General features: G+C 44.5%; 1 protein-coding gene across 1 annotated transcript in view; it reads left to right on the top strand.

Moving 5' to 3' along the window:
- LOC137382964 (unconventional myosin-XVIIIb-like) overlaps nucleotides 1-20,352 on the top strand; it is a 265,768-nt gene that overhangs the window by 100,858 nt on the left and 144,558 nt on the right. Inside the window, exons 16-19 of the mRNA XM_068055546.1 lie at nucleotides 416-599; nucleotides 4,998-5,229; nucleotides 8,403-8,512; nucleotides 18,517-18,582. Of these exons, the coding sequence (XP_067911647.1) occupies nucleotides 416-599; nucleotides 4,998-5,229; nucleotides 8,403-8,512; nucleotides 18,517-18,582 (592 nt within the window). The remainder of the gene's footprint in view (nucleotides 1-415; nucleotides 600-4,997; nucleotides 5,230-8,402; nucleotides 8,513-18,516; nucleotides 18,583-20,352) is intronic.

Below are 20,352 nucleotides of genomic sequence, written 5' to 3'. Positions count from 1 at the left end.
CCTACCACCTACCTACACTAGGGGCAATTTACAATGGCCAATTTACCTATCAATCTGCAAGTCTTTAGCTGTGGGAGGAAACTGGAGCGCCTGGTGGAAACCCACGTGGTCACAGGAAGAACTTGCAACCACCACACAGGCAGTACCCAGAATCGAACCCGGGTCCCTGGAGCTATGAGGCTGTGGTGCTAGCCACTGCGCGACTGTGCCACCCCCATTGATATGGTTTATCTTATACCCAAATAACCCATTGAGACTGACAAGTGACAACCTGTGGGTACAGTATGTGCAAATGCCAAAAGACTGGGAATCAAATCTTCAGCTCTCAGTCTTAACTGCATCGCAATTGTCATACTGTTCGACACAGCACCAATAATAAAATGCAACTAATCTCTTGATCATTTCCTCCAACTAGTGAATTGCTCAAGAAACTTTTCTCTTCACGATCCAAAATCCCTTTGATATGTCGGTCAGTGTCTGGACTTGAAGGCACGTCGCAGCAGGCTTTGCACAGGATCAGTTCTGTACGGAAGACATTCAGCACCAGCTTTGCAGCTGTGAAGAGAAGCTCTGTATGTGCGCTTATCAAGCTACAAGTGGTAAGGGTGAACAGATTGGATATTGCACCAGTGATTACATTTATACTCAGGATGGATGTATTGTCTTCCATTTGTCTCTACTTGACACAATTGAACTGATGGAAGCCATCACATTCTATCCTAGAACTGAGTACTTGACAGGCTCCTTGGGGTAATTTTAAGTTTGTGGCTTCAATGGAAGTAAGAATCAGGAAAGATGTAAAATAGGTGACTGATTGTTTTACACTGTTGTTCAAACTCAAAATTACCCCTTTTGGTCTTGATATATCTCTTAGCATTCCTTTCATCTCATACTTTAACTTTTATTCCTGTTGGTCAGAAGTAATATATGAATGACTATTTTGAGTAGAGTTCTCCCTACAATGATGCAACAGAGTTACATGCTATAATATTCTTGGTATTGTTACACTAATACAAGATACTTAATGAGTCTGCAGAGGTATATGAAATAGGAGCTTTGTTGGAACACATCTTACTGCTCTGGCTTATATCTTCCACGAGGCTGTACAAAAGAACGAGTCATGTCATGTTGCATCACTTCCTGTGATGATGTACATAATATATGATTCGCATATTAAACAATTAGAGTTAACCCATTAACAACCCAATATCCAGTATAACACATTATACTACGCATACCAGTAGTAACGTAATTAGAAACAATGGGCTGAATTTTACCAATCCCCTGAATTTGGGGGTCGTAGCGGGAGGGGGCCGGAAAATGCCTCCGGGAGAGGGCCACCATGCTCCCCGACGGCGGGAAGGCCCTGCCCCATATTACCGGCGGCGGCGAGGCCTCGTGGCTCCACCCCTCCCGCCACTCAGCGACGGGACCGCCATTGTAATATGTTAATTAATGTTAATGAATGCATTAATTACTTACCTGGTCCTGCGGCCGTCCCGCTCCGATATTGCGGACGGCAGCCGGCACTCCCATGCCTTCTGATCTCCAACCAGTGATGTGAGGCGGAACACTGGTGGGGAGGGGGGAGCAGGTAAGTTCCTCAGCGCGGGGTGGGGGGGGAGGGTTGGCGGGGGGGTGCGGTCAAACTATTTTAATTGGTCTGGGGGTTGTGGGAAGGGCTAAAGATTAAAGTTTGTGAACTTTGGCGGGGGAATGGTCAGGCGTACAAGGTAAGTATTTTGGGGGTGGGGGGGTTGGTGAGGGCAAGGAATGAATTGTATAGACATGGGGGGGGTGATGGGAGAGGGGCTTGATACTTTTATTGAATTTTTTATTTGAAATTCATAATGCCTACAACTTTAAAAATTTAAATTCAATGGAAGGGCTTGAAGCCCTTTAAAACGGAGCAGACGCCTGCTCAGTGGTGACAGACGCCACTGACGGCATTGGCGCGCCCGCCCCCTGCATGTCATGGGGTGGGGGGGAGTGGGCGGTCCGCCCCGGCCATGTAAATGAGCCACTGCGTTTAATATTGCTGCGGCTCTGCGGAGTAAATCTCGCGCGTGCACCCCGCCATCTTTGAAGCTCACCGCTGAGATTGGTGGCAAGCTGGTAAAATTCAGCCCAATGGGTTGAAGTTTTAGGCCTCCAGCCTAGCGATAATGGGGGGCAATGACCTACAGTCCCGCTGCTGTGGCAATGTTTCCCTAGGCCTACCGCTGGGTAGCTAGAGTAGCCCATTAAGCCAGGTCTATGGTAGGCCCTTTTGAAATACTAATTGGAGTTCTATGATGTACATTTGTGGTCTGAACTGGGCAAAATGGATGCTGTTATTGTGAATCTTTCCCGCAATTAAAAAAAAATCTTTGGCTCCCTCTGCCCCATTTAAATCCTCCTCCTCCTCCTCCTTTTTCTTCGTTTCTGCAGCAGATGTCCCACTGCAATACTGCCAAATTTAGTTTCCTAGCAGTGGTGGGATGGCCTCTTGCTGGAGAACATCCTGACAGGAGCCCATTTCGTATAAATATTCTGAGGAAAATGGCTCAGGACTATAAGCAAGGTGGGAATGGTGTGAAGAGGTTAAATCCGGGCCAAGATGTTGAAAAACCACTTGACATCAGATTTCATGTCCCAGGCTCACTCAAAACAAACGTTGCAGGGATTAACCAGTCTTGTAGATAGGCTCAAGGGAGGAGCCCAGCCATATTCAAACCAACATGTGCCATGGGAGTTCCTCGGATATGGTATGACTGCAGTCACTTTTGAATATAACTCAGAGTTATTCAAATCCAGGAAGCTCTGGCAACATATTTTGAGGGAACTCAATGCATACTTCAATAATCTGAGTCCGTCAGAAACTTCAGGGAACAATAGGTTAGACCAAGTTAGGTGGAAAAGCTACAAGAAAAATATACTGTGTATCCAAAGGTTAAGTGCAAACTAATAGCTCGGTATATACACAGTGACTATTTATGCCTTTCGAGGGTCTGGTTGGTATAATTTTACTGTAAATACTATTTTTCTACTATTCACTAATTCATTAAATTCCGTTGAGAGCAAAAATCAGAAATGAGGTCTCCTGTGGTATTTTTACTGCCCTCCAAATGCATTAGAAAGTCTCTGTGAGAATGGATGGAGGGATTAGACAAAACTTAGAAAAGGTTCTCTTTTCCTGGGCATTTTTCAAAAAAGTACAGAGATGTTAGGAAATAAATGCTCAACAGCATACAAAAATAACAATTAGCTGATGAGATTAATTGAACATACAAAAACCCTAAGGGTGGAAGAGGAGCTGGATCGAGTTGTGGGGCGATTGGGAAAGTTGTGAGACTTCATAAAAATAAATGTGCTAAACCTTAGTTAAATGAACTGATTTCAGATGAAAAATGAACTGGGCAGTAACGAGTATTTAGCAAAAGAATTTTTATGTTCACAAGTAATATGTGAACTAATTACTTGTTGATGGCAGGGGATAAGAAAATTGAATTAAGTAACATTTCCCATTTGGTTGACTGTATTCCTTGAATAAGCTTTAGATTGTGGAACAGGCTCAAGGGGCTGAATGGGCTATTCCTGTTTTACTGGCAGGTTTCCTGTAAGTTCATTTTTTGTTTCATTCTGTTGAAAACATTCATGAGATTTTTTGTAAAATATGCCATTTGCAAACCTATTCTTGAGCTGAAACAAATTGCTCATACAACAGTATGGCCCTGATATTTACTTGAGACCATGACGAGAGCCGGAGAGGGAGGATTCCAGATGGGAAACCTGGAAGTACAGGTTTCCTGGATGCCCTGCTGAAATTAACTATAGGATGGTTTGAAATCATCACAATAGGTTTCCCGCCCGGCATTTAGCCAAGTCTGCCTACACTGTCGGGCGGGAAAGCAGCTGGGGACTGGATCGCAGGTAAGTAGGAGATCGTGGGGGTGGGGAGTCAGAAATTGCAGGGAATGGGGGAGTCGGAAATCACAAGGGTGGGGAGTCAGAGCTCGCAAAGTTTGGGAGAGACAGGGATTGCTGTGAGGGAGTGAAAGACTAGGATGGGGGGAGTCAAAGATCGCAGGTGTGGGGGAGTCAGAAATTGTTGGTTGTGGTGGCAGTCAGGAATCGCGGGGGTGGGGTAATCGGAGATCGGGGGTGGGGGAGTCAGAGATTGCAGGGGGTGGGGAGTCAGAGATCTCTGATTGTGGGGATTCAGAGAACATAGAGGTGTGGGGGAGTTGGAGATCACGGGGTGGTTCGGAATTGGGTGGGGTGGTGAGAGACGTTGGTGATCATGGTGGGGAAGTCAGAGATCTGGAGCTGGAGGGTTGGAGATCTCAGGTGGTTGTGGGTAGGCTAACCAATCACAGGGTGTGTAAACAGGTAAGCTTGTTAGGCCTGGAGGAAATACCCCTGCTCCTCTTGGCTCACAAGCAGTGCTGTAAATGTATTTACCTCCTGTATCTGCCCCTACTTACCTCCTTTTATCTGCAGTGATTGCGGAGCCTCAGGAAACTCAGTCTCCGGGGTTAGAAATAAAAGTCCTGTTAGGGTGGAGGCACACAGCTCCTTACAAGCTTTTACTGACTGACGCACCTCCAGAGAGTGCAGTAGTCGGCTGTTCCTGACCTTCAGGCATTAAAACCAGAAGTGGGCAGCTTGGAGTTGGATTTCAGAATGAAAAAATTTTCCAACCATGTTGATAATGTTAACTGATTGGAAGGGAATAAAATGTGTCACCAGATGTTCACATTTTGAAGGGGCAATCCCAGATGGAAGTAGGGAAGTCGAAGAGATGGTGTTGTGTGTGATTGAAGCTGAATACTGGAATATTTAGATGCTGTGTGAAAACTTATGATGACACAGTCGCTAGCTCCTTTATTTTCTCTTGAGTTGTACCCACATCCCCAGTGCATTGATGTTCCAACAATGTGATGGGCAACATCCCAAATGATTTCTTCACAATTAAGTTCGAATAGCTTTTTAATCCCTTTTCTTTTAAATCCTAGGATGTTCTTGCAAACCTTACGAAGCGTTCTGAAATGCACTTTGTCCACTGCTTTGTAGCAAGACCAGAGGTGAATGATGTAGAAGGAAAAGTTCCTGTTATTCTAAGGACTGAAGACGGAGCAGAAGCACAGAATAGCAGAGAACAATCACTGGGCACATTTGATACACCAACTCTAAGGACTCAGCTACAGGGATCACAGCTACTGGATGCACTTCGTCTCTACAGGCTAGGTACAGTAACAGTTCCAGGCCTATAACGTTAATGTGCTTCTTACTGGAATCTGCTTCTTAATTTATTCACATGTTATTTGAGCTGCCCGTGGCCTTGTAAACATAAATATGTTGTGTATTCTTCATTCACTGGAATAAAGCTCCATTGGCTATATTAATATTCTTGTGAATATTAACCATGGGAGTCCCGCAGTGGAGCTCAATGGGATTGGGAGTGCTTGTTCAAAGTGTTACCTTAAGAAGTTGAGTGGGTGAGGTAAGGATCCTGGTGGGGTGGATCTTGCATGCTTTGCAGATGAGTTGACTTCATGAACCAATGGTCTATTAGGATTGTGCAGTGAGCTGCATCACTGCACACGGAGGAGGATATTTCTGTGTGGAACATCTGCCAATAATAACATCACTAACTACACAAGAGAGTCAAAGACTTGTTAGATGTGTTGCGAGGACACAATGCTTTTCACTGACACACTGGGCTGAATTTTCCCGGCCTCGCAGTGGCATGCTTGGGTGCGGTGGGGAGGTGGGGGAGGGGGGCAGGAAAATAGGGGGTGCTGTGTCCAAATGGCTCTCTGTCACTTTCTGACCTGGATTGGTTGACCGCACCATGTAGTCGGGTAGCCAATTTCCATAGTTAAGGCTCCAATTAGGGGTCCTTCAGAGAGCTCTTCAGCATTTTGCCAGCAGCAGAGCAGCTCCTCCACTGCACGCAGAGGGAGCCAGCTCAGTGTAGGTGGCCACCCTGCTGCAGGCTGGGGGGGGGGGGCCCTTCGGATCCAGAGGCACCATGCCCCAAAAAGGTGGCCTCGGGCAAGAAAGGCCGCCCCTGCGGCCCCAAATATGCATCTGGATTTCCCTTCAGATCTGAGCGGCCTGGTGCCTGTTCCCCCTCTGATTTATTAATTTAATTTTACCATCTCTCCTGGTGGGGCTGCTGAGGCTCTAGATTGGGCCAGCAGCATCGGGAGCTTGTCCGCTGTCCTTAACAGAACAGCGAGCGCGGAGCTGGCCAATTAGGAGGCCATCTCCTGGAATACCGCTGAGCCAGTCTCGTTGCCAGCAAGTGCAGGCTCAGGGCCCCCATTAGATCCCATTGTCAGGGTCCTGAAGCCCGCAGGAAATTCCAGCCCAGTGTGTTGTGCCTACCCACAATTACCTAGACCTTAATTACCATGACATCAAGGGTAGATGCCAAGAACATATAGGAACACTCCCTCAGAGGGCAGGAGCAAGCCTGCAGAATCAGCAGAATGCTGTAAGTTGTGCACTTAAATCTCTTTCCAATTTTCTATTCCCTCTCACCCTACCCAAATCCTGGAGATGCTGAGTTAAGCGGTGGTGCTTTCCAGTCTTCATGCAGGCAATGCAAGCATAAGAAGTAACCCAACCAAGCCTATTTCGCCTCTTCACCTGACTTCCGTATACACGCCTTTTCCAACAGTGGATAGTGATCCGAACCTGGTAACCCTGGCAGTACCGTTTTCTCCCTCCCCATTCAACTAACATGAGAACACATCAGGGATGGGGCTTAGAGTCTTCCTGATCTGTATGCCTCAGTTCCATACTATACAGCTGTTGCACCCGGAGAGCTGAATATTTAAAAAAATTTTTACTGAAGTTTCCTTTCATTTTAGGTGTTTTTTTTAATACATTGTCGCCCAATTGGTTACAGTCTGAGGAGGAGAACTGCATTCATAAAAAGCTGCTGCCAAAGTCGTGGCTTGATAAGTGTAGCCTGAGATTGGACCGGTGTTTGTACCATGCTGTACTTTTCTCTAATTGATGCGATGTATTAATGTTACCTCTGAGGCATGATAGATCATTTCCACAACTGAAGCATCCAGCCTGAACCATTCAGGTTCAACCTGAATGTTGCAAGCCTCAGTTATAATCAGCCTCATCCGCATAGATATTCATTATGTCTCACAGCCGGCCACAACCTTCTTATGTTCATACTGAGGGTGGCAATTCCACTGTTTAAGGCAATCCTATTCATAATATGATCTAAGGGCCCCTTTTGCCTGTCTCCCGTAACTGACCCTTGGAAACCCATGATCTTGATCTCCACTTGCAGACCACTTGCTGAGGGATGGCTGGAGCAGGAATTTGGTGCCACTTTCCTTGTTATTGCTATTCAACAACATCAAGACTGGGACTATCCCAGCAAAAGGGTCAAAACAGCAGAGAATTGACATCAGGACTTGTTCCATAATTAAGGATGAAGCTGTTTGGAGCATTTCTGAGGGTGGCCCTCAGTTTATTTTTCATTTATTTGTCCTCAAGCTGTGGGTAAGGTCACATTTTATTGCCAGACAAGGTGGTGGCAGCCACTTCAGAGGGCACTTCGGGTCAACCACATATTGTGGGACGAGAGTCACATGTAGGCTGATCCAGATAGGGCTGTCAGAATCCTTTCTTTGAAGGACACTAGCGAGCCAGTTAGGATTTTAGGACAATGTGGAAGCTTTCAGTCCTTTTCTAGTGTTAACCCACAAATCTCTATATTTACTGAGTTCAATTTCTTAATTTATCATGGTGGGATTTGAATTTACAACCTACTGCATTGCTATTCCAGTACCATTATTACTAGAATATAAGAACATAAGGAATAGGAGCAGGAGTAAACCATACCACCCATTGTGCCTGCTCCGCCATTCAGTACAATCATGGCCGATTGTAGGCTTCAACTCCACATTTCTGCCTGCTCCCCAGATCCCCTGATTCCCTGAAAGGTTAACGTATGTTACTAGCGGTTGCGATTGCAGATGTCAACATTCATATAGCACCTTTTAACATAGCAAAGGACCCAAGGTACTTCACAGCAGCATAATTAGACAAAAACTGACACCAAACCACAGAAGGAGACATTAGAACAGGTGACCAAAAGCTTGGTCAGAGAGGTAAGTTCTAAAGAGCGTCTTAATTGGCTGTGAAGCACTGTGGGATGTCCCGAGGTCATGAAAGGCACTATATAAATGAAAGATATTTCTTTAAAGGGGAAGAGAGAGGGGTGAGGCAGAAAGGTATAGGGAGAGAATTTGAACACCACATCAGGCACTGCATTTATCACTGCCCCTGGGCTGAGGGGAGATCCCACCATCTCAGGCAAGTTTCAATGTATATGGAGGAAAACCCAGGGTGGACATTGACTCGCCTCTTTGGTTGCTTTGCAGGATTCCCTGATCACATGATGCACAGTGAATTCCGACGCCGTTTCCAGGCGCTGGCCCCACCAATCCTGAAGAAATATGGAGCAGCGTTTATGGTAACAGACGAGAGGAAGGTGTGTTTTTTAAAATTTATTTGTGGGATGTGGGCATCGCTGGCTAATGTTTATTGCCCATCCCTAATTGCCTGGAACTGGTTGGCTTTCTAGGCCATTTCAGAGGGCATTTTAAGGGTCAGCCACATTGCTGTGGGTCTGGAACCACATGTAGGCCAGACGTTACTAAGTGAAGAAATCACAAGGATGGACCAAGCACATTTCATACCTTTTTATTGCCTTAAGCCCTCATTATAGGCAAGGCAAATCTAAGGAAGAATATGTTTAGTTCTAAAAATATAAGGAAGGTCAAACCTGAGAAAAGCTCACTTGGGGGACATTTTTGTATTCTGAATTGGCCAGCCCAGCATCCAAATGTGCTTTGAATTCCCTTAAACAATATGGGCTGGATTTTATTAGTGTGCTGTGCGACATAGCAGCGCACTGTGAGAGCGAGGGCCTTCCAACATGGAGGTGCCACCGCACAGCCCCCGTGATTTTACGCTCGGAGGCTAATTTAAATAGAGGGGGTGGAGTAGCCGCCCCCGATGACGTAATGGGGGCAGCCGCCGCGTGCCTGGCAACGGCGTCTGGCACCACCGCGCAGGCGCCAGCGCCATTTTAAAGGGCTTCAATCCCTTCAGTTACCTTTTAAAATTTAAAGGTCCCAATCTCCATGAAATGAAAATAAAATCTTATTTCAACCATAAATCACGTCTCCCACCCCCCCCCCCACCATGGGTAATTTACACATTAATTGTCCTCTCTCCCCATAATAAACTTTTATTAGTATCCTGAACTTTCCCCCCTGAAATTTGTTCCCTTTGATCCTCAACCCCTTCTCACCATCCCCACAACCAATAACAATTGTTTTCCCCGCTCCTTCACCCCTCCTGTCCTGAAAATTTTATTCCTCTCCCCCCCCCCTTCCCACCAGGTTCTCGCCTCGGAACTCCGTATGGAGCTCTGAGGGCGCGCGAGCTATGTTCGGAGGCGGCAAAACTGACATGGGATAGCTGCCTGCAGGTAGGTCAATGTACATCTAGATAATGTTCATATGCATATTTAGATGAAGGCGCCACTGCCAGGTGGTTGGGCGGGGGCCCACACCGAGGTTCCCCCCGCCGCCGGTAATATGCGGCGGGCCCTTCTCGACGTCGAGGGTCAAACTGGGCCGCCTCCCACTGAATTTTACGGGCCCAAACGCTGCGTCCCATGGCGCGAGGGGCTAGTAAAATTCAGCCCTATATCTCAATGACTTGACAAGACAGATCATTCCAGACATTTATCATGAAATATTTCATTTGAAATGAATCATTTATTATAAGAATTTTCATCTGTTATCTGACCTAAATTTGCTTTTTGCTAGTTTATATTTATAATCCCTTTTTCAACTTTATTTTAAAATGACATAGGACTCTCATTATCCAAGACATTTAATATTTTATATTTTTTTCTGTAATTGTCAACTCTTGCCTATTATCTAGGCAATTAAAATATGGCTAAGCTTATCAACATGCCTTTATTTGAATGTGAATATTAATGAACAAGCCTTACTAATTAGACAACCTTTTTAAAAGATCTAGCTGTCACCTCCAGTGAAAGTGAGAGACAAACAGCCATGTAAAAAGGTAGGACTGTTAAATTGACAGCGAAAGGTCAGAAACAAGTTAATCTGTTTGGATGGTGTGAACAGTTCTGAGAGCATCAAACTGTTGTTCAAACTTGTAGGAACTTTCCCTCCCTCTAAGCTTTTACACAGATATTAGAATCAAAAACACATAAGCTGTAGGAGTGAATGGCAAACTGTGTATAAAAACTTTTATTCACTGGGCGGTATTAAAGGACATCGTGTAGACCAATGGTTGGAGAAGCTGTATATAGCCTTAGTTTCTGAGCTAGGGGAGGGAAAAAACAGCATCAGTGCTTCCCATGCCCAAGAGCTAGTCAATGGCCAGTGCTCGAGAGTGTGGATCGTATTTTGGGCACAGTTACAAAGTGATGGCTCTCACTGCTGACCTTTAAGAAATCTGCACAGAAAGATCTAGTGGTCTCTGTGGTGCGTATTTTTAGCTTTCTCGATATTAGAGTGGATCTGACACCAAGTCAACGGGATCTCCAGGTACCCAGCAACAGTGATGTCATCTAACAGGCCAATCGCATTGAAGTATTCTCATGCACAGCAAGTCAGGAAGTAAAATGCACTGATTATCCATCAGTTTTTAATCAATTCTACAGAGAGTGAAATAAATGATTGAGACATACACATTAGAAGTTGAAATATCATAAACAAACTTTAAATTTTTTTGAAAAACTTGGGGCTGAGTTTTGTCAGCCCTGACGATGTCTTGCCCTTGGGACCGAAAGCGGGAGCCGACCCCACGCTGGCAGGCAGCAGGACCTTGGGGTGGCATTTTGCCAACGGCAGTCAATTAACAGGTTGCCATCCAACTGAGGATGGCAGCCTGCCTCCCCCAGAGTTGCCAGCCCAATCAGAGGGCCAATAGCTCAGCAGCCTCAGCGGTTCCACAACTAGCAGTGGCCACTGCTGATGCTGCAGCATGAAGGAGAGAGCACCTCAATGCTGACATGCCCTTGAAGACACATATGTGTTGTGAGGAAGTTGGGGCCAGGCAGGCAGCGTGGATTTATTGAAGTGGCAGCGAGTTGGTCCTAGGGGCGGCCATTGCTGCTTGGATCCCGTTCGTGGGCTATGGATTGCCCATTAAGGAGGACCCCCCGAGAACCCTCTAGGAGGTCACCATGATTTACCTGGCTGACTCCCCATGCGGTTGCGGGCCCTCCCAACATGGGCAAAATGCCCACTTGGGTGGGAAATGGCCCTTAACTGGGCTCTTAATTGGCTCAATTTGGCCCCCTGGTGGGCAACTGCGCCTCTGAGGCTCCCCCCGCTGGCAATATACTAAGGTGGCGGGAAGACATTGGGCTCCCTTCCCGATGCCTTATCCTGCCATATTGCCAGCCGTCCCGCCACTCAGCCCATGCCCAAAGGGCTGGGAAAATTAAGGCCTTGGAATTTTTATTAGAATCAAAAAATTTGACACTATACAAATATAAAATTAGTTTTCCAGGGCCAGAGAGGTTTTTCAGCAGTAGTTATAACTTAGTAGAATGTTAAAAACCCAGTTACACATGATTAACAAGGCATAACTTTTTCAATGAACAGCACATCATCTTTCGATTATGCACTTTGCTGCCTTCTGGACTCAACATTGAGTTCAACAATTTCAGACTATAACCTCTGCCCCATTTTGTTTCCTTTTTCTTTGCTGGTTTTCATCTTACTCTCTTGTTTTTCTTTTTCTTTTGCTTTTGGACAGCAGCAATTCATCATTCTGCCATCTACACCTCTCCAGACACATCTTTTGTTTCTTTACTTCTTCCATTACCACTCCCTTTGGCCCTGCATCACCAGCTCTTTTGTCATTCAATTACTCCTGTCTTCCATCCTATCACACCCTTCCCTTTTGCTCTTTTTCCCACCCATCCCCTTTTATTTGCCTCAAACCTATTATAGCACTACTTTTTCCAGTTCTGATGAAAGGTCATCGACCTGAAATGTTAACTGTGTTTCTCTCTCCACAGATGCTGCCTGATTTGCTGAGTATTTCCAGCATCTTGTGTTTTTATTTCAGATTTCCAGCATGCACAGTATTTTACTTTTTAATTTTTTCAAGGGATTTTAACAGCGATATTATAGCATAAAAGGGGAAACTTTCATCAGTTCAGTGATTTCTAATTGATTGTAGTCTGTGGTGACTTAAACAGTGTACCCTATGGAGAAGAATAGAATCATTGACAAAACTTCTGTATTTTCATGGTTAACTGCACACGTGAGGACTGCAGAAGCTACTGTCAATTTCAGAGGAGTAATGAAGGTGAACGCTGAGAGTTTCACTGTCATTACCACGACAAATTCCGGGCCTATGTTATCCTGAATGTTAGGTGATGACCGTATCAGTCTTAGCTATGATCTTCTCTGATCGAGTAGATTGCTGACTGTCACCTGTGGAACTGTATCCTATGATGAGTTAGCAAGGGTGATGTCAAACTGAGTGTCACTCTCTTTGCCCTATTGCCCAAGGCCATTTTCATGCCCTACACCTTTAGGAGTCAAAGTGAGTAAAGGGTGGTGGGGGGGGGGGGGGGGGGGATAATACAAAGCAAGTGATCTTAGATATAGTAACAAGAATGAGAAAATGTATTCTGTGGAAAGGATTTGTTGGAGCCAAGCAGAGAAATTAACTCAGAGCCCCAGTTGCCGTTACTAATTATTGTAAAAGACAGCAACACTAGACCAGCTCATGCCATCTCCCTCCATCTATTGCTCCCTTTATTCTCTTCACTCACTGCTGCTACATCTAAGCATCTCTTTGATCCATCTGTAATCTGATTGTTGTCCCCCACCCATTCACCTCCAATCACATGAATAAGAGTCAACGAACAGGATCGATGGAGGAAAATATCAGTCTGACAGTAGAAACCAGACTAAGAAGTTCTTCAATAGCAGCTGGGCAAATTCAAAGGAAAACGAATAATGGCAAACTGTGAACAACAGTGGTTGATCTTTCTGTCAAAAGATGAACCTCTTCAGACAGAATAAAGATCAGCTTCAATGAGATTTGCCAGCTTTGCTCAGCTCGTGCTTGTTTCTGAGTTGAGTACATAAACCAAGGTGACCCTCCATTCCAGTACTAAGGAATTGTTTTACTATCAGAGGTGTCATCCTCCAGCGGCGATGTTAAACTGAAGTCCCTTCTGTCTGTTCAGGTGCATGCCTAAAACCCAATGGCACTACTTGAAGAAGAGCAGCTAATGTGTTAGCGTGCCTGACAACATTTTTCCCTGACTAGTACAAGAAACCAGTGGATTAACTGGCTATTTTATTTCATTGCTGCTTGCGAGATATTCTTGGTGAAAGATGGCTGCTTTGTTGGTTTACATAATAAGAGTCAATGAACTCCAAATATAAAATGTGTGAAGCACTTTTAAACGCTCCAAGAATGTGACACGGCGCTGCATAAATAATTAATAATGGTCAGCCACTTGTATTATATTGGGCCACTGAGAATACAAGGGACAGTTTCAGAGCAAGGCAGGGTGGCCATTGACGGAGCTCAAGAATACCAGACACCAGAGCAGCTGAACACTGGGCGAATGGCTACCCTAATTAGTCGGTAAAGCCTGGCTATCCGACCCGAACCCGACCAAACCCGACTACATGCGTTGGGGTCGGGTCGGGTCTGTATTCTGCACCCAGCATTCATGCTCGGGTCAGGTCGGGCTGGGCTGTACTGTTTTGTTTCATATTGTTTTCATTTTAATCTACAGTTTTTTTCTGTTTCAATAATATGTTTATTGTTTTCGGGTCGGCTTGGGCATTTAACAGAATTAAAGGACTTGGGCCCGGGTCGGGTTCGGGTTGGCTGTTGTCGGGTCGGGCCCGGATTGGGTTTTAATTGTATACCCGGGCCAGGCTTTATTACTTGGTGCTGTCTGCAATTATAAACAGGGGGTTGGAAGTGGCTGGTCATGTGACTGATGCAAGCCCAGGTAATTCAAAGTTTAAAAAAATATAAATCCAACCACTTAATCATATATAAATGTCCCCTTTAAAGCTTTAGAAGATTGCAGTATAGATCAGTCAGTGAGTGTTTTGATTTTCTATGTTTGGGCTTATTTTTGAGGCGGGTGCTAGAGGGGACGGGACATCCCCATCGAGGCACTGCATGGTTGCAAAGTTCCCAGTATTGTTTTAATCAGAATGTTATTTATTTTATTCTAAATGCAGTCAAATGCTGCAAATCTGAAATGAGGGACTTTGTTAATATAGTTATGCTTTATTTAAATATACCATCAGTTCCCGTGGGTTACTGGCTGGTGCTTCAATACAATTAAGTTCATTGGCTGTAAGAACCTATACAAAAGATATTTTTTCTTTAAATTCAGGGAAGAAATGAACACATTTGTTTTACCAATGGAGAAGCTGAGTCATCCTGTTGTTTGATTATACCATTCACAGGCTCAGGTAGCACTGGCAGTTGCAATCCGAGGACACCTAGGATGAGGTTAGGGATAGATGTTTGATTACTCTAGGTCAAGTCGGCATAAGGAGGGAGGAAGTGTTGGGTATTCTAAAAGGCATTAAGGTGGACAAGTCCCCAGGTCCGGATGGGATCTATCCCAGGTTACTGAGGGAAGCGAGAGAGGAAATAGCTGGGGCCTTAACAGATATCTTTGCAGCATCCTTAAACACGGGTGAGGTCCCGGAGGACTGGAGAATTGCTAATGTTGTCCCCTTGTTTAAGAAGGGTAGCAGGGATAATCCAGGTAATTATAGACCGGTGAGCCTGACGTCAGTGGTAGGGAAGCTGCTGGAGAAGATACTGAGGGATAGGACCTATTCCCATTTGGAAGAAAATGGGCTTATCAGTGATAGGCAACATGGTTTTGTGCAGGGAAGGTCATGTCTTACCAACTTAATAGAATTCTTTGAGGAAGTGACAAAGTTGATTGATGAGGGAAGGGCTGTGGATGGACTTCAGTAAGGCATTTGATAAGGTTCCCCATGGTAGGTTGATGGAGAAAGTGAAGTCGCATGAGGTCCAGGGTGTACTAGCTAGATGGATAAAGAACTGGCTGGGCAACAGGAGACAGACAGTAGCAGTGGAAGGGAGTTTCTCAAAATGGAGACGTGTGACCAGTGGTGTTCCACAGGGATCCGTGCTGGGACCACTGTTGTTTGTGATATACATAAATGATTTGGAGGAAAGTATCGGTGGTCTGATTAGCAAGTTTGCAGACGACACTAAGATTGGTGGAGTAGCAGATAGTGAAGGGGACTGTCAGAGAATACAGCAGAATATAGATAGATTGGAGAGTTGGGCAGAGAAATGGCAGATGGAGTTCAATCCGGGCAAATGCGAGGTGATGCATTTTGGAAGATCCAATTCAAGATTGAACTATACAATAAATGGAAAAGTCCTGGGGAAAATTGATGTACAGAGAGATTTGGGTGTTCAGGTCCATTGTTCCCTGAAGGTGGCAACGCAGGTCAATAGAGTGGTCAAGAAGGCATACAGCATGCTTTCCTTCATCGGACGGGGTATTGAGTATAAGAGTTGGCAGGTCATGTTACAGTTGTATAAGACTTTGGTTCGGCCACATTTGGAATACTGCGTGCAGTTCTGGTCGCCACATTACCAAAAGGATGTAGATGCTTTGGAGAGGGTGCAGAGGAGGTTCACCAGGATGTTGCCTGGTATGGAGGGCGCTAGCTATGAAGAGAGGTTGAGTAGATTAGGATTATTTTCATTAGAAAGACGGAGGTTGAGGGGGAACCTGATTGAGGTGTACAAAATCATGAGAGGTATAGACAGGGTGGATAGCAAGAAGCTTTTTCCCAGAGTGGGGGATTCAAATACTAGGGGTCACGAGTTCAAAGTGAGAGGGGAAAATTTTAGGGGGGATATGCGTGGAAAGTTCTTTACGCAGAGGGTGGTGGGTGCCTGGAACGCGTTGCCAGCGGAGGTGGTAGACGCGGGCACGATAGCATCTTTTAAGATGTATCTAGACAGATACATGAATGGGCAGGAAGCAAAGAGATACAGACCCTTAGAAAATAGGCGACAGGTTTAGATAGAGGATCTGGATCGCCGCAGGCTTGGAGGGCCGAAGGGCCTGTTCCTGTGCTGTAATTTTCTTTGTTCTTCTTTGTTCTTTATCTGACCTGTCTCACTCTCTATCAATGTCAGCTTGGGGGACACGGCTTCTAGGAACTCACTATCTTGAGTGACGAGTGACTCAAAGTACTCTTTATCCTGGGCCAGGAAAGGACGAGCACAGGCCACTGCCTGTGCTTCACTGTGGCAAAGTGGTCAGCGTGATGCACAGAAACGATTCTGTTCAGGGCAGAGGCCGTTTGCATTGTTAGTGACCCCAAAATAAAAATACTGGACATAAAGGTGCCCAGTATCAGAAAGAGGATAAACTAGCTGAACACTGGACTATCTGGTGTAAAACCAGATGAATGGCCACCCAAGAGCAAGATGCAAAACTTTCTGAGACGTGGCGAGGTGCATGTATTTATTTGGGACTGTTTTGTAGTGTGTTGTGTGTTTATCATATAAAACATAGAACATAGAACAGTGCAGCACAGTACAGGCCCTTCGGCCCACGATGTTGTGCCGAACCTTTAACCTACTCTAAGATCAAACTAACTACCTACCCTTCATTCTACTATCATCCATGTACCTATCCAAGAGTCGCTTAAATGCCCCTAATGTATCTGCTTCTACTACCACCGCTGGCAGCGCATTCCACGCACCCACCACTCTCTGTGTAAAGAAAATATAAAGGTTTCTTAATTCGTGCTTTGTTCATTAAAAGAAATTTAACTTCTCCAGCACGTTGCAGCAGTGGTCCTGGATATGCTATTCAGGGCTCTTTTTCAAGTCTGTGGTATTTTTAGATTTTCTGTCGCTTGGGGGGAATTTGTCAGCCTTTCATCCAGCTGTTTTTGCTTGAATTAATTCAAGCAAGAGCTGGATGGGTTTCTGGTTGGGGCACAGATTAACTTGTACTAAAAGGTAGGTACTGTATAGAATTATCAGGGACAGAGCGATCTCCTAGACTAATTTCCATCGCTGTGGCAGTGGGGTCAGAGAGGAATTCCCCAGATTTTTTTCCCTCCAATTTCGCCTGCATTTTAAAACTGGGCTTTCACCTCTCTCAGGAGATTACAAGGTTTTGCGCGAGGTGGACAGTGCATATTTTGTGACACACAAAGTATCATAATTGTGTGGGACTGTCTGGATGGAACAGAGGGTCTTTTCCTGTCCATCATTGTTGGTATGCTCAGCTTTTCCAAATTTTGTAAGTTAGTACATACGTTATTGCGATATGTCATATACCAGAAAGCATGCTGAATGTGTCTCCTGGTAGAACATCATCACTGCGTCAGTTGCCTCTACACTTCACTCAATTCCAATATGAGGCTTCTGAATCAAATGGTCCACTTTACATAGTATTACATAGTATTTGCAGCACAGAAACAGGCCATTCAACCCAACCTGGAGTTTTGGCTTTACACGAGCCTCCTTCCACCCTTCTTCATCTAACCCCACCAACATATCTTCCTATTCCTTTCTCCCTCGTGTGTTTATCTAGCTTCTCTTTAAATGCATCTATACTATTCGACTCTATTACTCCTTGTGGTAGTGAGTTCCACATTATCACCACTCTATCGGTAGGGAAGCTTCTCCTGAATTCCCTATTGGATTTATTAGTGACTATAATTATATTTATGGCCCCTAGTTCTGGTCTTGCCCACATCTGGAAACATCATTGAATGATGGAAAGTATTTCTGTTAATGTTGGTATTTGTTATAAAACTACTTAAAGAAGAATAATATGGACAATTGATTAAAAGAAAGAACTTCCATTTATACATGTTCACAGGGCATCCCAAAGTGCTTCACAACCAACAAATTCCCATTTTAAGTGTAGTCACTGATATTATGTAAGCAAATGTAGTCATCATTGAGCACAGCAAGGTCCCAGAAACAGCACTGGGATAAATGAACTGATTTTGCTGCTGTTGGTTGAGGGATGAATATTGCCAGGACTCCAGGCAAACTCCCCTGTCCTTCTTTGAACAATGCCATGGGATCTTTTACACGCACCTGTGAGAGCAGAGAGGCCTCAGTTTAACATCGCTTCCGAAAACCCACATCTCCAAAAATACTGCATTTCCCCAGTACTACATTGAAGTCTTGGTAGAGAGTATGTGCTCAAACTTCTGAGTGGGGCTTCAACCCACAATCTTCTAATTGAGAGGTGAGAATGCTACATGGAGCCAAGCTGTGTTTTTGGCTGGGTTGGGTTAAGTAATGCAGAATAGTAAATTGAGGTCCTGTCTCTATGATAAATGTGGCAAAACAAATGTCAGGAAACATAAACCTACAGAATGTCAGAAGTCATTGAATGGTGGATTTATTTTTCAGGCTACAGAAGAACTTCTCACCTTGTTGGATTTGGAGAAGCACAGTTTTACTCTGGGACAGAGTCGGGTATGTATAACACAGGGAGACTTCCATCAGTATAGCTATGGAAACGAACCTTCTCAGAAATCACACTTAAGTTTCAAATGTAAAATGGAGGCACCGCTCCATCAGGGTTATTTTTCTCTTAACTTTACTCTGGAAACTTAGATGTAATACTTTCCAGAAAGAGAATTCATCATTCTGTCTTCTGATGATTATATTGGCCCAGATTTTGCTGTCAGTGGCAAAGTGACGGTGCTTGTTGCTGACCACGAAGAAAGCTGCTCACAGAGATCTAGAGACCCATCGAGTGATCTTTGTGGCGTAGCTTTCACCTTTCCCAATGTAATTTGATCTCTGGCATCCAGCAACAGTGATGTCATGAAGCAGGGGAAGTAGCCAATCGTATTGCAGAATTCTCACACAGCAAGCCAGGAAGTAAAATACACCGATTAACTTTCACTTTAATCATTTTACATAGAGCAAAATAAAGTTGGGGACATGCACATGGGGTTAAGAATATAAGAAATAACAGCAGGCATAGTCCCTTCAGTACGATCGTGGCTGATCATCTACCCTAACTCCACCATGTTATACTAACCCCATATCCCTTAATCTCCTTAGTATCCAAATAAGTATTGACCTCTGTCTTGAATATACTCAACGACTGAGCATCCACAGCCCACTGGGGTAGAGGATTCCAAAAATCCACAATCCTTTAAGTGAAAAAAATTCTCCTCAGCTCAGTCCTAAATGGCAGAGTCCTTAAGCTTGTAGCTGAAATATCATAAACAACCTTTAAAAATATATTATTAAAAACCTATGGATTTTTTAAAATCATAATAGAAAGATTTGACATTCCACAGATATAAAATTAGTTTTTCAGGGCCAGAGAGGTTTATCAGCAGTAATTATGAACTCAGTACACCATTAAAAACCCAGTTACACCTCATTCAACAAAACATGACTTTTTCAGGGGTTTTTATGGCGAGTCTAATAGTGTAAAAGTGGAAGTTCGGCTAACTCACGTGATTTCGAAAGAATTCCATCTGCAGGGACTTCAACAGCCCACGCATTGGAAGGGCGGAGAATCACTGGCACCAACAATTGGATTTCTGTGTTTAACTGCGCAAGTGCGGGTGCCAGAAGTTTCTGTCAATTTCATAGTTGTAATGACAGTGATGCTAACAGTTTCGCCGTTATTACAACTGCAAAGTCTGGGCCAACAAGACAACGGAAAAAAGGAAACAAAAGTTGGGAATTTTAGTTGGGGCACTGTTAAGGATTGTCACCCATCCAGTTAACCATTATGATATTTCTAAGTCACTGGTTGAGCTTCTGTGGCATTGCACATGGGTGGTCCAGACTAATTTGAATTTTTCTGGTCAAGCAGTGTAACATGGGTAGGGAATAATGGAACTAATATGGTGGGGAGGAAGAGGCAGATCAGAGGGGAGTTTTTTTTATTCTTTCACAGGATGTGGGTGTCACTGGCAAGGTCAGCATTTGTTCCCCATCATAACTGCATGGCTTGCTAGGCCATTTCAGAGGACAATTAAGAGTCAACCACATTGCTGTAGGTCTGGAGTCATATGTAGGCCCCAGCAGATTTCCTTCCCTAAAGGACATTAGTGAACCAGATGGGTTTTTGGCAATAATCAATGATAGTTTCATAGCACCATTACAAGGACTCGCTTTCACTTTGTTAATTAATTGGATTAAATTCCACCAGCTGCCATGGTGAGATTTGAACCCATGGCCTCTGGATTATTAGTTCAGGGACATTACCACTATACC

The sequence above is a fragment of the Heterodontus francisci genome, chromosome 23, assembly GCF_036365525.1.
Source record: "Heterodontus francisci isolate sHetFra1 chromosome 23, sHetFra1.hap1, whole genome shotgun sequence".
In the NCBI taxonomy this organism is placed as follows: Eukaryota; Metazoa; Chordata; class Chondrichthyes; order Heterodontiformes; family Heterodontidae; genus Heterodontus; species Heterodontus francisci.
Note: the sequence above shows the minus strand (reverse complement) of the source record. Positions and strands in the feature narration are given on the sequence as shown.